The sequence below is a fragment of the Phoenix dactylifera genome, chromosome 6 (assembly GCF_009389715.1).
Source record: "Phoenix dactylifera cultivar Barhee BC4 chromosome 6, palm_55x_up_171113_PBpolish2nd_filt_p, whole genome shotgun sequence".
In the NCBI taxonomy this organism is placed as follows: domain Eukaryota; kingdom Viridiplantae; phylum Streptophyta; class Magnoliopsida; order Arecales; family Arecaceae; genus Phoenix; species Phoenix dactylifera.
Window position 1 is genome coordinate 11,108,803 of NC_052397.1, and position 18,215 is coordinate 11,127,017.

General features: G+C 41.6%; 1 protein-coding gene across 1 annotated transcript; it reads right to left on the reverse strand.

Annotated features, from left to right (window-relative positions):
- Window positions 1-418: 418 nt before the first annotated feature.
- On the reverse strand, window positions 419-2,439 carry LOC103708297 (polyol transporter 5-like). The gene is made up of 2 exons (XM_008793144.4): window positions 2,200-2,439; window positions 419-2,096 (listed from the first exon to the last, which is right to left on the reverse strand). The coding sequence occupies exons 1-2, from the start codon at window positions 2,348-2,350 to the stop codon at window positions 661-663; spliced, it is 1,587 nt and encodes a 528-aa protein (XP_008791366.3). The 5' UTR covers window positions 2,351-2,439; the 3' UTR covers window positions 419-660.
- Window positions 2,440-18,215: the final 15,776 nt, after the last annotated feature.

Sequence of the window (18,215 nt, forward strand, 5' to 3'; positions counted from 1 at the left end):
GCGCCCCTATGGTTAAGGAAAGCGTCCAAGGACGTGACAAAAAAAAGGGCCCACAATCATTAGGAAAATGTTCAAGAACAACAATGGTCCAGTGCTCCCACTGTTGTTTCATAATTTTTGGTGAGTCCAGTACTCTAAATGATCAACGAGTCTCTGCCAGAAGTCACATCAACTTGCAAGCCCAACCACGCCAGCCTAAACCTGCCCATCGACCACTGTCCTCTTTCTTCGCTGACTCCTTACTAATCTCTCCTTCACATGCTTGGCTCCTTTGCTAGAACACCGTCAAACAGAGGAAGCCACTCGATCCTTAGCTCATCTTCACCATGAAATATGGCTCACGTTTATCTCGATCAATTAACAAATGACCCAAGTTGGAACTAGCTAGATTTAACTTACTCAGATTCAGCATGCTATGTATGTATATGCAATTATTTCATTTTAATTATCATAATTATATGAGTTGCTGTGAGCTCGGCTCAATAACAAACAAGCCGAACTTGATGAGCTAATTATACAATCATTTTCTAGCCTCAGCTGAGAGGAAACTAATAAGCGAGAACATAAAGCACCCTGCATCAAGTGCTTTACGATTTTGTTTTTCTTTAGTGATTCTTGTTCACAATGTTCAAGTAACAAAGTAACTAGAGAGTAGTCGCGTTAAACCTCAGTCTTCGCCTTGCTATCTTCTCCACCTCCGTGCACTCCTTCCGCCTCCCCCTTCTTCTTCTCTTCTTCTCCGCCCTCCGGCTTCTTACCGAAGAGCACCTCCATGTCCTCCAGACTCCTTCCTCTCGTCTCCGGCAAGAAGAAATAAAAGAAGAGCCACCCGGCCGCCGCAATCCCGGCGTAAAGAAAGAAGCTCCCAGCTATGGTAATCGCCTTGTAGAGCGATATAAACGTCATGGTGACCACCCCGCTCAGAATCCTGTTGGTGCCCGTCCCCAAGCTCACCCCCTGCGCCCTCAGCCTCAGCGGAAAGATCTCCGAGGTGTACACCCACGCGATCGGCCCGAGGCCGATGGAGAACGAGCCGACGAAGGTCAGCACAGTCGCGATCGACATCGCCGCCGCCCATGTCAGCTTCTCGTGAGGATGGTGTTCGATAACTGACAAACAGGAAGCAAGAATAACGAGAGAAATAACCATCCCTCCGGCGCTGCTTAGGAGCAACGGCCGCCGCCCGACACGGTCCAGTAAGAATGTCGCCACCAAGACCGACGCCGTCTTCATGAACCCGACGGCCACCGTGGCGCCTAAGGAATTGGAATCCGACTTGATCCCGGCCTTCTCAAACACTCGAGGACTGTACAACACCACCGAGTCGATGCCTGAAGCCTGCTGGAAGAACTGTAGACCGATTGCGGCGATCAGTATACGGCGCACCGACGGTGTCGGTCTGAGTAAAAGCTCTTTCCACACGCCCTCCCCATGGCTTTTCTTCGATACTGCGACGACTTCGTCGTTGCAGCTTTCGGGTATTCCAGCGGCCTCTTTGATCTCCAAGAGCCGGAGTTGGGCTTCCTCCGGCGCGTCCGAGGTCTTGGCGAGGACACGTTTGGCCGCGCCAAGCCGGCCCTGCATGACGAGCCACCGAGGCGACTCGGGCATGGCGAGGACAGCGATGGCTAGGAAGATCGGCGGCACCGCCCCGACCCAGAACATAATGCGCCAGTTGAGGTGATACGGCAGCTTTGCGAAGGCGAAGTTGGAGACGTAGCCGAGGAGAACGCCGGAGTTGATGAATACCTCCGGGAAGGACGTGAGGAAGCCGCGGGACGAGGTGGGGGCGACCTCGGCGGTGTAGACGGGGGCGATCATGAGAGCGTAGCCGACGCCGACGCCGGCGATGAAGCGGCCGACCATTAGGAAGGCGTAGTTTGTGGCGAAGCCCATCAGGAGGGCCCCGGCGAAGAAGATGGCAGCCGCGAATATAATTGTGTAGCGGCGGCCAATCCAGTCGGAGGTCCGGCCTGCGGCGATGGAGCCTACAAGGGAGAAGATGTTGATGATGCCGGCGAGGATTTCGATCTGGGTGTCATTTATTTTCAGGTCTTTTTTAATGAAAACAGAAGCACCACTCATCACCGCGATATCTGTAAACATGTAGTAGAAGAATTAGAAAAGACTAGTACTAGAAACCGCAAAATACTGCGGCTGACTTCATAAGCATGACACTTAAAGAGTTAGTATTTGTACCATAACCCAAGAGGATTGAGGTCATGGAAGCAAGCGTGGCACAGGCCAAGGCGTATTTGTTTCTTGGAGGCTTCTTTGGCTTTTCCATGGCTAGAGTTTGGTTGGGAGGAGGATCAGAATTTGCTGGTGCTCTAGGTTTCTGGTTATCCATTTCTGTGCTGGCGATATGCGTTCTTTGAGGGAGGAGAAGAGATACTGCGCCAGTAGAGCGAGGGACTGGATTGGAGTTGCGGTCAAGAGCATGATAGCTTAAATAATTGAATATGGAGGCCATGTGAGTTTGAGAGTCTTGAAGACTCGTCAAAGTCGTCGCACGGGCCTGACTTTTTGGCGCAAGGTTAGAACTTAGTAACATGGGTGGTAAAACCGTATTAGCATTCAAATGCCGTTCGTAGAATTAATATCTCACGTAACTAAGACGAAGTATGAATCTCGTATATAGGATTTGTTTGTGCAACATTGTGTTTCTCCAAATAGAAGATCAAAAAGATCACCCTTTAAAAAAGAGGACGACAATATAAATCGTCAAAGAACTGTTCTTACAAGTTGCATAAATTGGTTGCATTGTACAAACAAATAATGTACAACTTGCATCATATTAAATATCAAATTATCCTCATACTTGGAAGCAAAATGAGTTAATCGAAATAAATGTGTTAACTTACTTGTTTTTGTGTGTGTTTAATCCAAAATAAATTACTCCATAGGAGTAAATTGACCCATCCTAGATAATGAAATCATTTATTTATAAATTAAATAAAATAAATAAATTTAGAAAGTGAGAAATTATATATGTACCAATTTTTCAAAATTATCCATTTTTCTTGTTGGAAAAGTGTTTTACCCCATACATTCCAATGAACATTTGAATATAAAAAAATCAAATAACTAGATTGGGTACCTCTTACTCCCGTCTTAATAGAGAATGAATTGGTTCTACATGAAAATACTGCAACATATGAAGAATCAAAATTTGAAGCTTTAACTCATTAGGAAATAACAGCCAAAGACGATATAATGGAGCTCTGGAATCCATTGACTGAGGCATTACAAAAGTGACACCATCAAGGTTGTAGCAAACTGAAATATCAGGGGATATTTGAATCAATGCGTGGCTGATGTTTGAGATTGTTAGTCAGAGCGAGTTAGAGAAAACCGTTGGTGAAGACAACAATTACTTGCTGACATTAATTCATGGTCATTCGCCCAACAGTAAAAGGTAAGAATATAACTGTTTTATAGAACTAGCTGTAAGCATCACAATGATTGGAGGGCAACTTTCTTGAAGGATGCTTTAAGAGTTTTTCTATATGATTCGTTTGCCATATGCCGAGAGACAATGGAACAACACAAGGGCTGATTTGGCCTGGTACTCGGCATTACTAATGATAAAGTTCTTCATATAGATTACAGATAGTATGGCTCTCAATGCTATATAAAAAGGCCGTTCAAAGATCAAAAATAATAGTATAAAGGCAGAATAAACAATAGTATTACATATTATCTAGTAAGAAGTTCCACAAGAGTTTCGACCAATAAGTCGGTATAGATGATAATATTTCACTATGACGGATTCCATGCTACCAACCTTTTTATAATTTTTTAGTTTTTTCTACTCCTCTTGGAGAACTTTGGATGCTAGTTCGTAGGTTTCTCCAAGAATCGTACTTTTTAACGAAGGTCGATCAACTCTAAGTCCAAGGACACGATTCGGCTCTTTTGACTAATATTGAAGATTGTCGGCTTGATCTGCCAAGAGGTAGGACAAACGATGAAGAATCTGGCGCCCAAGCCATTAATACAAAGATAGTCGGATCCTTATGGATGTGGAAGATCTTTTGAGCGATGTGCGGACCTTTTTGGTACATGAAAATACATCATGAAAAAAGTATCAAGCTTGGGGGAAATAGAAAAATATGAGCAGATTATTGAAGCGATACTTCATTCAAAGGAAAATAATAATCGATCAACGAATTAGGATTATGACTCTGCAGATATCGAGCATATGATGACAGACATCCTCCTAGTCTCTTGATTATAAGCCAAGAAGATATCGAAGGCATTATTTGCGTCCCATCTTAATCCAGTTGGCGGCTGAGAGCAACCGTTATGTGGATCAGGTAGAGGAGGGTCATATGACTTTTGTTGAATTGGATAGAGTTCCAATCGTGATAAATTTCACTTAATGAGAAAGCATAGTCCGAAGGAATTAGAGGGTTCGGTCCTGGTGTTGATAAGCAGATTGAAAGCTTAAGAACCTAGCCATCATAAAGATGAATAGTTGGCAGGAGTAGGTCAAGTGATTTAACGGGTCTCTAAAACATTCCCAAAGTATAGAAAAACATGTTATAGGTCAAAGTGAAGAAAGACAGCCAATGTAAGATATTTGAATAAGCCAAACCCGAAAAAATATGATTATTAGCCTAATAGTCGCTGGATAACTATGCTGACAAACATAAATAGTAGAGGATAACTAGTGTCATATATTAAAACCATCTAGCATGGAGGCTAGATGTGGTGGCAACCGTTAGAGTATGCATTTATTGTCTATTAATATAAATAAGTAAAAATTGTCCTTTACAATGGACTCTTTCGACAATCAATTCAATGCATTTTATTTATCTTAGTCTGTCGTACTTTCTACCTTGAGAATAGGAGTAACTTAACTTTCAATATGGTAGCTCAACATTATGTCCCTTAATTGTAGCGTAGCGCTACATCCCTTAGCCATCTCCATTGAATGGTGGTATGACGGTAGTAAAAATTTATGCAGATCAAGGTATTTGGACCTATGCTACTTTCTATCTTAACTTCGATCATTTTCCGGCTAATCCAGTGTTGGTGGTATACTTGCACACACTAACTCGCACTATCTGGCTTGTCATCATTCTTCTCCACTATATCTGGACAGAACTGTGCCAGGAGATCCTACAACACGTTCAGATGGAATGGAAAGAGCGTCAATAATTATATATATTATATTAACTCTTTGTTATACAGATTATAACAGTATTATATCAAAACCACTACTAATTGTTATATATAATATAATAACTATTATTTGTCTAAACAATGTGTGATATCAAAATTTTACTATTAATATAATTTTTACAATGGTATTATAATAAAATATATGCAACAGATAATGAAAGATCGATAAGGGTAATTTCAAATAACTATTTGTTTAATGTTTTCTCTTTTTTTCTTAGAAGGTATAAGCTTTAATTGAGAGAAAAATTGTTAAAAATTTGAAATTTAACTAATATTTAATTTAATAATATAAATGTAAATAACAAAGACCTTTTGTGTTATACCTGGATACTGAAATACTTAATAATCCATTCTAACATAGCTGCTATCCTTTTCTCTCGTTGTGTATGTGATGCAATGAAGGGGGCGAAATCATCGTACGTAGCAGCTTTTTTTTATTACGGCCATTACTTTAAAACCTTGCTTACTCATAACGGCCAAATAACGCACCGATATCAGTTGGATCTGTCGAATGTTTCCGCCAAAATTCGGGCTGAGAGGACTGGACGAGCTAGCAAATGGAGTGTGGTCGGTTATGCTCAGACGAAATAATCTATTTGGAGATAGAAGACCGACGTGAAAATAAAAGCCCGATGGAGAATCCTTTGATGTCTAAGACCGATAGAAATTTAGAGAAACAGCGGAGGCTTGAAAGAAAATAAAATGGTATAGGAGTATAAAAACAAGCATACTTGAATGTATAACATATAGAGTGAGAGTAATGCCTATTACCTAGTAAGACAGACATGCACGCTAAGTGCTCAATATTCATCTGCAAGTTATGCACGTCAATGGGCTTAACGTGCATAGATAGGCAAGCTGTAACAGTCATCCATTGTAATAGTTTTAAATGACTTTATGGTGCCTTCGGTGGAGGCCATATGGTAAGCTGCTATTGGTTCATTTTAATATAGAATCTTAGGCATATCACCTAAAATTGCAAACAACAAACGAATCTCCTGGTACCATGTTTTTTTCCAGTGTTGCTAATTAAAGAGATACTAGGCTGGTAGGGCTTTCTGTCCTTTTCTTTTCCACTCCAACTTTTTTTGTAGAGAAGATGTGGCTTAATTTTGCTATGACATAAAGCTTGAATGAAAGGCTACCATGCACTGATGCACGACCTATTTTAGATATCTATTTTTCATACTTACATCCAATTAATCTGGCCGCTTAGTTTCCAAGAGACCATATTTCAAAATTCTTTTTCAGAACAGCATATTTTAAATTTTTATGCTGCCAAGAGAGCATTTACGAAATTCTTATATTCACTACGAATATTAATCATGGAATACAACTACAGCTGATTCTGTATAAATTATGTGTCTTTAGGATTTCGATACCAGCAATCACATGTTGTCCTTTCATTAACCAAAAAGAAGCTTTAATCGGCATAACAATGTGAGCCAATCAAGTGAAATATTGGTGGTCCAAAATAGCGGCACTGGTGGTCCCATATAGCGACTAATTTGGACAACAATTTTTTTTTTCATGTCTAGGTCTCAACATCAATAATGCCATGAAAGCGAGAAGCATTTAGTAATGCAGGACATCACTATCTATTTTACCAAGGAGTAGGGTCAGGAAAACACTACATTAATGCCATGCTTGCACCTAGTTATAATAGTCATTTGTTTCTTCTAGAAAGCAAAGATTGGAGATGACGAGTCATATGTTTCATTAAAGATCTCGTACAAATTTTTTTAGTTATAAGCCTCCCAAATAAATTGTAAACTTAGCTAATACTCAAATCACATAGATGTGATAATAAGTTTTATGTATTTTATCCTCGTTACAATACCGCACGCACACAATAAAATGCTGCGTCATATGTCTATCAGTATATCCTCTTCAAACATGGATTCAGAGAGCAAACTTTTTATTTTATCTTTCGAAGTATAAAATAAAAAACAAATTACAAAAATCTCATTGAGATTTATATTTATTATAATTACATCCAATAGTTTGTAAAACCTACACTTACATCCAGTTAAATTAAGAAAATTAATGAAACTATTTACTTTATGTAAAAAATTGAAATTGCCCTTGGATGGAAATGAGATGAATGAATATTTCTTATACCTTTTGGGTGACTGTTAGTTATTTTGTTCATTTAAAAAAAATTCTAATATGGTATTTGGATCTTATTTAAGATTAGCAGTTTGACTAATGTTCTATCAAGTTATAGATTAAAATGTTGCATAAAAAATAAGCTTTAAGGGGATAAGCATAAACTTTTTTAAACAATTGAATATAAGTGTAATTTATCTCTAATCTCAAAAAAAAAATTATAATTTATTTAAATAAAAAAGAGAGAGAGAGTTTATAGTCTCAGGCAGCGCTATCTAGATGTTAAATTATGGCCCTCTTGCATCACCCTCTAGGGCTACAATCCAACTCCAAATTGATTTCAAATTGGACTAGCTACACAAATTTAGTTGACTCGACAAAGAGCGTCTCCATAATTGGAACCTAGTGCCCATGCCATTGTCGAATGGCTCGTACTTTCATTCACTGATGGGAACATGCCGGATAAAAACAGCCACACCTGGCGGCAAAAGATCTACAGAAGTGCGATTGTTAAATAAAGATGGTCCTCCTCTTGAATTTTCTCGGCAAAACGAGCTCGTCGTCAGAGACATGGGTTGGGAGCTTCGGTACCTTTGGGCAGTTGGGTTAGGTTTAGTTAATTTGGTAGGTTATCTTATAGCTACTACTTTGACCCAAAAAGTAAAGCCACAACAGGCCACAGATTCAGCCGCCCCTTAGAAATTAAAGAGATTATACCTTACACTGGACGCACCATGTCATGCACGCAACTAATTACAATCGCTCATTTCTATAAAATCCATATATCAATTGCTCATCTTAGTATATCATTATAGAAACAAGCGGATGTGATTATCTACGGGTACGGCTACAGAGTGCATAGCTATGCACATAGGAAAGGATGTGTAGGATATAATTTCTCTAGGCATCGAGCCTGAATCATATAATGTAAAGTCATATTATTTACCAGCTATGAGCAACTGACATGTGCGGAATGAGAAGTAATTTCTTCTGGGCCATCAGTTGGGAGGAAAGGAGGCGTGAGCAAGGATAGGTGATGTAAATCTTGTGATCAAGTTTAAAGAAAAATTTCTAGTTGGTTACTAATATGGCTTGTTTAAAGAAGAAGAGCTGGAGGAATCTGAAGCTGAGGAGAAAAGCAGTGAAGAGAAGCTGCGGATTCATAGAAAACAAAGAATCTTCGGATATTAATCTACCAGAAATAGAGGATATGTAGATCTACTAATGAGATCAATATTGATTCATTAGAAAATAGAGGATCTGCATATTTACCAAAAAATAGAGAATTTTCGGGTGTTGATTCACCCGAGAATAGAGATCGATAGATTAACAATAGGGGTCTTCAAAGCTTTTAGACATGGTAACGACGACCACAACAAAGGTGGAAGAGATGATGGTTGTAATAATCCCAATTTTTTTTAAATATATATAAAGAATGATAGAATAGTCCTTAAAAATTGATATAAGGGGTAAAATTGGAAGGAATCAAAAGTTAATGACATAACAGTAGATGCGTTGAAGTGTTAGGGGCAAAATAGGAAGAAAACAAAAGTTAATGGCATAACAGTAGGTGTGTTGAAGTGTTAGGGACAAAATGGAAATTCAATAATATTAAACAAAGGGTGAATAGTGCTTGATGTGACTTAATTGGGGGGGTTGGTGCTGTGTCCGTGGAATGAAACAGAGAAGGAGAGGGAGTCTCAGGCGGTGGAATCAAACAGAGAGAAAGGAAAAAAAAAGAGAGGATAAGAAGAAAAAGAAGAAGAAGGAAAGGGGATTCGAGTGGAAGGGAGCCCCGGTTGCGCTACCAGCTGAAGGAAAAAGCGTAGGTCTCTCTACACAAAGACCTCGATTTTTCAAAATGAAAAAGGTAAATACCTGTCTCTACCTAGTCTTCTAATGAAATTAGGCTATATAAAGGGTGGATTTGGTCTAGAGAGGTTAGATAGAAGTGTTAGAAGTGGTTAAAGGAGAGGAAATCAGATTTCGACAAATTTTTCCGAGGCTACGGAAAAACTGTGTCGAAGTTCCAACTTCGGCGAATTGTTTTGGGGTCCAATCGGCCTCCGATAGTAATGCATCTTACCTCTTTGGAATTTTCTATGAGTGTAGAACATTGGGTATAAATTTCATAAAAATTGAAGTTCGGAAAGTGGATCAAAATCGGGATGAAGTAACCCGCTGTCAGTCCGGATTACTGTTCATCTGAGATGAAGAAGGTGAGAAAAATAATGGGAGTTGCCTCAAAACGCGCCGGAGTCGACTCGAGGTCAACTGGAGTCGACTCGGGACAGATTGGGGTCGACTCACGAGGTTGGGGGTCGACTCTCTCTGAGAGTCCAGAAAATGAAGTTTTGCAGCTCTGTAGTCGGGGTCGACTCATGCTTCAGTGAAATTTTTAGTGAAGGAGGATTTTGACTCTTTCTCGCACCTTGACCCTATAGCAGTGGCCTAAGGTATGTGTGTGATGCTTTTGCATCGTAATACATATAAGGAAAAGATTAATTGATAGAAAAAAAAGAAAAAGGAAAGGATTTAAAAAAGAGAGGAGTTGAATCAATTAAAATTTCCTATATTTATGATTGGCACGTAGATTATGGCCCTTGATACAAGACTAAATGTATTGTAAATGCATGTATCAGTTGGGCAAGAAGCCAGGGAACGAGAGGAGGAAGTCCCCTACTGCCTACTGTAGATTTTTGGAGGCGTATCAGGGCTGTGCCAGATTGACAGGTGAGTGGAAATCATGTACTTTGCACCATGACCATTCTTAATTCATTTTCATGAATGTCGCCAAGTGTGAATTGATTCCACTTGAGCATATTAATTGATATTGTAGTAGATTCCTCTATAATCTTGATTCTCCATGCATGATTATTTTGTACATGCATTTGAGGGAACATTGAGAGGAATTACTAGGGGTAGATGAGTAGTTAAATTGGTTCCAAATTATGAAATGACTTCTTTTGTAAATTGATTTTATTTTCTTTATTTCAAAGACTTGTGAGCGGTAGTCTTGATTATACTCCTTTCTGAGTAGTTAAATTGGATCTGAATTGTGAAATGACTTCTTTTATAAATTGATTTCATTTTCTCTATTTCAAAGATTTGTAGAGCCCTTTTCAGTGGTATATTAAGTTGCATTGCACTTCCTTGACCCTCATTCGTAACCTTGATGTTAGTTTATGATTGGATCGTGGTTGAGTGAGTGGTAATCTTAATTATACTCCTTTTTAGTAGAGTATTGGGAGGGTGCATTATGGCATTATGCATGGCTTGGCAGTATCTACAGAACACCTATAGTCGATGGGGTTAGACATCGGCCTGTGTGCACATAGTAGCCTTCTAGGTGGGCGGAACCCAGTCCCTTCATAGGAGGGACACGGCCCTAGGCGTAGGATCGGCCAATCTTGCAACTTATATATCTGCTTGTCGCCGGACATAGTAAGACCCCGCGAGGTGCAGTATGGCTTTCCGCGGATGTAGAATTCCCGCGAGGTGCCGTTTAGTATACAGATGTGAGATATTTTTATGGATTTTTGTTCTAGATACTGACCAGCATTTATATGATCAGTGTGATGTCTTATCCTGCATATGCATGTGACAGTAGGGAGTTGTTGTGGTTCGCCTGGGGCGTATGACCCACCTTCCGACAGCTGTCTAGTGATGACTTCGCATATTGACATCCTGATTTACACATTTCAGTGTTATGATCTGTCGAGCATATTCATGAGTAGCATATATGTTTACTTGATTATTCCATATGTGCTTCAGATGAGTTGATATTGATTATGGTGATATTGATGATTTACTCCATATTCTCTATGTTGAGTTCATATTCATCTTGTTATTGATCTTGAGATTTCATCTCGAGCCATGATTATATTCTGTCTCATATGCATAGTACTCTCTACTTCACTCACTGAGTATTCATATATTCACTCCCCAGTTTGGTGTTTTTGATTGCAGGGCAGGTATTGTTATAGAGAGGAGCAGGGTTAGAGATTACGTGCTAGCTGTGCCGCTCCATAGTATAATGTAGATAGAGGTTTATACCTTTTGGTGTATTATAAACATTCTGTTGTATATAGTGTATAGTTATAGTCATAGATCATGTTGTGGATATGGGTTTGACCATGGATGGATTTGAAAACAGGTATATATATATATGTGCAGATCAGTTGTGTGCCTGTGATGATGTATTGTGATATCTTGTCCAGGTTTATATTGTAGCAGGTTATATGTGCTGCTCTGACAGGTAGAGTTGTTGTATGTATTAAGATAATCCTGACAGGTCAATATAGGAAAGGTGATCATTTTGTGCATGCATCATGCCAAAATTTTTAGGATTTATTGATGATTGATAGGTAGTAGGGTTCTACGTGGTGGCTGGTGGCCTTATGCCTACCCACACCCTAGGACCGTCGCGGCGGCCCGCCAGAAGCGGGGCGGGGGTCGTGACAATGGTGATAGATTAGGTGATCGGTGTCCCTAATACCATATTAAAATATTTGCAAAAGAAGAGAAAAACAAGAGAAAATGAGAGAGAAAAGTGATTTTATTTTTTTGTTCCATCATATTCGGTACATCTCGAGATTATACATATTTGTGTACAAACTCTATACAAGAAAAATAATATAAACTGATATAGGATCATACTAACAATGAAAAATATTACTGATTGATACAAGTTGCTATGCGATCCCAAATCATCATATGCTCAGGAAGACAGGCGTAACCCAAGTCGGAAGTACCTGGAAAAACGAATCGATATCTGCTTCTCACGTTCCGTGAATAGCCGGGACATTGAGGAAGATCCAAAAAGGCATTTCGGGAATCGATCTGATTCTATCTCTGTTCGTTGTCCGGCAAGTGAACCCACCAGATCGTAAACCCTATCATGAAACATATCAAAATAAGTAAGGACTGTAGCCTTAGGTAGTTCAGTACAGTATCATCTACAACTTGCGCATCAAAAAAGACCTCCTCAGCAGACTGTTTAGAGCTAGGACCAGCATCTGGAATTGGTTTGACCGAATCTGACTTGAAGGAATTAGGGTTAGGGTTTAGGGCACATGAAGCAGTAGAGTGCCCGAAAACCTTACACAGGGAGCAGACTGAAGGCCTCCAATCATATTCCACAAAAACAGTGGTCCAGGAACAATTTCCGCATTGAAGGTCAAAGTCCTTTGACGCGTCAACCTCAACACAGATTCTTGCATAGAGTTTTTTGTATACGAGTGACAACTCTCCATTGTCAATTCAGAGGGTACAGTAGCTATTCAAAATGCATGTGCTGGCACAATAGTTCTGTCTGATGTCTTATATGTTCCTAAAGTAACAAAGAATCTCATATAAGTTGGGCAACTATGTGATGATAAGCGGTCGGCTCGTATTAGCCTGTGCTTTATTACAGGTAGTCATTCCCCCCGTTCCTGTGTTGTGACCGGTTCCATGTTTTTCCCATATTTCATCAGTTCCAAGCTCGACGTGCCTGTTCATCCATCTTCATTCCAAAGGCGAACATCTCCATTGAATGACTGTAACTGCTCCATGTCCGTTTCCGCTTCGAAGAGGAAGGTTTGGATCTTTCAATCTTATGTCGTGAGGGATGTGACCGATGTTAGGTCCATAATATACCAAAGCTTTTGGTGTTCTATGATTCACCTCCGAATAATGAGTAGGTAGTTCGATCCTTTTGATTCTTATCTTCCTAGGAAATAGGGCGGAAAATTGGCTATGGAGATTCCGCGCAGTCAGAGATTCATACAGACAGAAAGGGGCCCTTATTTCCAAGCAGGAAAGTCGTTTCGATCCAATCCATTCTTGGGGTCCGAAAAAGACACAGGATATGTCAGTGACTTTGCACGACAAAGCGCTCTCCGAGGGTATGGAATGTCTAATTTTTTGGTCAGAATCTCGACAGTAATGTCTATGTTAGATTCTCCGGTCGAAATACGGGAAAACCCCATGAAATTTTCGATGGAAACGGAGTTTTGCGAATTCTCCCCGGAACTGGAAGATCATTTCGAGATCTTCGAGCATATTCGAGGGTTCAATGTTACTATTGTCACTTCGGCAAACACAAAAGATGAGACTTTACCACCGTGGAGCGGCTTTTTGCTAAAAGATGAGGGAGAAACTAAGTAAGATGTCAATGGTGGATCGGTAAATCGGAAGAGTTCCAAACAACCAATCATTGCAGATTCTACCATGGAAGCTGAGTACATTGCCGCCTATAAAGCTGCAAAGAAAGCATTCTAGTACAAAAAGTTTGTTGAAGAGTTAGGCATGATGTCATCAGATGCCATCATACTCTACTGCAACAATAATGGCGCCATAGCACTGGCTAAAGAGCTGAGGTTGTTGGCGCTGTGCAGAAGCATATGGATCCCTAATATCCGCTAACCTAGGGCGTCCCCTAGGGCGTTAGGCCGCGTGGGGAAAGAAGGAAGAAGAGATGAAGAATCACAATCACAAACTAGGGTTTTCGTGGAGAAGAAGAGAAAGAGAAGAGAGAATGTGGGAGAAAGTTTTGTGGCGGCTCCTTTATTGCTCAAGCAATAATCTAAGTGATAACCCTAAAACTGATTACATCAAGCCTTTATATAGGCACCCAATTTTAGTCTAATCATACACCAACTCAATCTCCCCCTAAGCCACATTAGAAAGCACTCAACCCATGTCCATGACTTACATGCTCTCACCCTTTGAGCCTAAACCTAGCCCAAGAATGACTTAGACCCTTTGAGACTTGAAAAACCTTGACTTGGCCCGCTTCACGCCTGAAAATCCCATGAAAGCAGTGCTCGGTGGACTCCTGCAATGCTGGGGTCGACCCCTGCTGTCCTGGGGTCGACCCCTGCGTCCTGGGGTCGACCCTTGCTGTCCTGGGGTCGACCCCTGAAGCTGTCCCAGAAAACAGCTCTCGGACTTTTTTCTGTCGCTCTTAAGGAGTCGACCCCTAAAGTCCTGGGGTCGACCCCTGCACTGTGCCAAGTCTTTACAGCATGCCAGAGTCGACTCCAAGTCTCCAGAAGTCGATTCCAATACTGTTCACAGCCCAGAAACTTGTTGTTTTCCTTTGGATGCGCCACACTTGAGCCTACAATCTCCACCTTGGTGCTCCAAAGCCTCCGCAAGCTTCTCCTGGTCCATCAATCCCATCAGCGCCACACACCTGATGAAGCCATCCCTTGGAAGAGACTTGGTCAGTGCATCTGCCAGGTTCTCCTTCGTATGAACTTTGGCAAGCTCCACTTCACGTTCTTCCACCAACTTCCTAATTCTGTGGTACCTGATGTCAATGTGTTTAGTCCTTTCATGATAGACCGAGTTTTGAACCAAACACAATGCACTCTGGCTATCACAATGCACCCTGACAGCCCCCTGTGCAAATTCCATTTCCAATGCCAATCCCTTCAGTCATAGAGCTTCCTTGGCAGCTTCTGTGATGCCAATATACTCCGCTTCCATTGTAGACAATGCTGTGATTGGTTGCAAGCTTGATCTCCATGACACTGGACCTCCGTTAAAGCAAAACACATAACCTGTGGTAGAACACCGTGTGTCCATGTTCCTTCGTAATCAACATCCACAAAACCAATCATCCGGCTCTGGTTCTCCTTGGTCATGTTGGAATTCTTCTCGTTGCTACCTTCCAGTCCGTAGCAAATGCCAACTCCAACTGTGCCCACCAAGTATTTGAAAACACCTTTCAGTGCTCTCCAATGCTCCTTGCTCGGGTTAGCCATGAATCTGCTGACTTGGCTAACTGCATGTGCAAGATCTAGTCTACAGCAAACCATGGCATACATCATACTCCCAACTCCTGAAGCATATGGAATTCTCTTCATATCCTCAGCCTCCACCTCAGTCTGTGGTGACTTTGTCTTCGAAAGACTGACATGACCAGCTATTGGTAATGCCGCCGGTTTCGTTCCATCCATGCCATATCTCCGCAAGACCTTTCTGATGTAACCTTTCTGAGATAAATGCAGCACCTTCTTGGTTTTGTCCCTGAGAATCTCCACGCCTAGAATCTTCGTGGCTGGACCCAAATCCTTTATCTCAAATTCCCGAGATAAGGTTACCTTCAAGTCTTCCACAATTTCTCTACTCTTGCAAGCAATCAGCATGTCATCTACATACAAGAGTAGATATAATCTAGACTCATCCTCAAGAGTCTTCACATAGACACAAGGGTCATTCTCACATCCAATGCTCCTCACATATGTGTCGAACCGCAAGTACCATTGCCTTGATGATTGCTTCAACCCATAGAGTGATCTCTACAGCAAACAAACCTTTTCTTCTGACCCTGGCTCACCAAATGCCTTTGGCTGCTCCATATAAATCTTCTCCTCCAAATTCTCATGAAGGAAGGCTATTTTAACATCCATTTGCTCCAACTCCAAATTCTGAATGGCAACAATGCTCAACAGCATCCGAATAGAAGTATGTCGAACAACTGGGAAGAATACTTCATTATAATCAATGCCCTCCTTCTGAGAGTATCCCTTAGCCACTAACCTGGCCTTGTATCTGATGCCTTCTCTATCTGAAAGTCCTTCCTTACATTGGAACACCCACTTGCATCCAATGGGCTTCTTTCCACTTGGCAACTGCACCAACCGCCAAGTCTGATTTATCTAGAGAAACTGCATCTCCTCTACCATAGCTTGGACCTAGCTATCGCTATCCTGGCATGCCAATGCCTCCTCATAGGTCTTCAGGTCTCCATTCACAGCAACCAATGCATAAGACATGGTTTCGCCAAAACCATACCTCTCCGGCTGCCTAACAATCCGCTTAGGCTTGTGCAATGCGACTCCAATGCTTCTGCTGGGATCTTGTTCCTCTCTTTGCACATCTCGTCTCCGAGTTAGCATCTCGCTCCTCTTCACATGTGGAGGCACCTCTGACTGGTGCTCTACCTGAATTTCATGTCCTTCTGGTGCACCTGCAAAAGGTAAAACTGAATAAGAAGTTAGCTGTCGAACCCTATCCGGTTGGCTCTCCCCCCGCTATTCTTCCACCCTTTGCATCTTTAGGACTGAATTCTCATCAAAGACCACATCCCTACTGATAGTAGTCTTCTTATCCAAGGGATCCCACAGCCGATAACCCTTGACTCCACGCGGATATCCTATAAACACCATCTTCGTGACTTGGCATCCAACTTGCTTCCCTCACTGGGATCAATATGCACAAATGCTGTGCACCCAAATACTCTAAGATGGCCAACCTCCACCTTCTTTCCAGACTATAGCTCCTCTGGAATCCTCCCATCTAGCTTTGTATGAGGAGATCGATTCATCAAGTAGCAGGCCGTGTCTACTGTATCCACCCAAAACACCTTGGGAAGCCCTGCCTGCAATCTCATACATCTAGCTTTTTCCATGAGAGTCTTGTTCATCCTTTCGGCCACCCCATTCTGTTGAGGAGTCTTCCTTACTGAAAATTGCCTCTTGATCCCACAATCTTTGCAAAATTTCAGAAACTCCTTACTTGTGAATTCGCCACCATTGTCGGATCGCACACACTTCACGCAGCAACCCTTCTCCTTCTCTACCTCTGCCCTTCAGGCTTTGAACTTAGAGAAGACCTCTGACTTTTTCCTCAAGAAGTACACCCAAACTCTTCTTGAAATGTCATCAATAAGGGTTAGAAAATACCTTGCCCCATTTCTGGCTGTGACCGGGGCCGGTCCCCAAACATCCGTGTGCATTAGCTCCAGGGGACCACCGTTGCGTGTAGTACTGGTAACAAACTTCACCCTATGTTGCTTTTCCAACTGGCAAGGCTCACACACCTCTGGAACTCCTTCATCCAGATCTGATATCAGTCCATCTTTGCTCAGCATCTTCATACCACGATCTCCCATGTGGCCCAAGCGGTAATGCCACAAACGATATGCTTCCTGCTGGCCCTGTGCCACTGCTGCTGTTTCGAATCTCCCACACACCATGGACCCTTCCATCCTATACAAATTATTCTCCAACCTCCTCCCCTTCATCACAACTATGGCTCCTATGGATATATTCAAAATACCACTTCTGGAACGGCACCTAAAGCTATAACCGTTCTTCTCCAAGTAGCCAAGTGACACTAGATTCTTTTTCAGATCCGGGACATGCTTTACATTGATAAGAGTCCGCACCATCCCATCAAACATCCTCACCTTGATGGTCCCAATGCCGGCCACCTTGCAAGAATGATCATCTCCTAATGTCACACTTCCTTCATCGATATTGGTGTATGTAGCAAACCAAGATCGATTTGGTGTGTAGTGATAAGAGCAGGCTGAATCCATTGTCCAGATATCCGTGTTGTTCCTGTGATCATCCGAAACTACCAAAAGGTCATCCTCCACCTTAAGATCAGCCACGACACTGACTGAATCCTTGCCATTCTTCTCTCCATGAAGCTTCTTCCAAAGTGGACAATTCCGCTTCAAGTGTCCTGCTTCATTGCACTTGTAGCATCTGAACTCTTTCTTGCCTTTCTTGGACTTTAATCGTCCCCTTTGCTTGCTTTATTTCTTTCCTCTCTCAGGCCTCTCTCCGATAGTAAGACCTTCCTGAGGAACTCCATCCTTTGTCAATCTTTCTCTTTGCTCATTGGATCTTAACATAGAAATTATGTCTTCATAATTCAGCGTCTCCTTTCCATACAGCAAAGTAGTAACCAAAGGATCATAAGAACCTGGCAGCGAGCAAAGCAAGAGTAGAGAACTATCCTCCTCTTCCATCTTCACCCCAAGGGTCTGCAAGTCATTGCAAACCTGGTCAAACCTTTGAATATGAAGAATAATATCTCCACCTTCATGCATCCGAAGGCTGTATAATTGTTTCTTCAACATCAACTTCTTGCACATATTCTTTCCCATATACATGGTATGCAACTTTGTCCAT

What these genes read in the sequence shown, in the direction of transcription:
- LOC103708297 (XM_008793144.4), bottom strand. Translation starts at nt 2,350, where the DNA reads ATGGATAACCAGAAACCTAGAGCACCAGCAAATTCTGATCCTCCTCCC. An exon ending in CTCAATCCTCTTGGGTTATG is followed by an intron (nt 2,097 to 2,199) that starts GTACAAATACTA and finishes ACATGTTTACAG; the next exon opens with ATATCGCGGTGATGAGTGGT.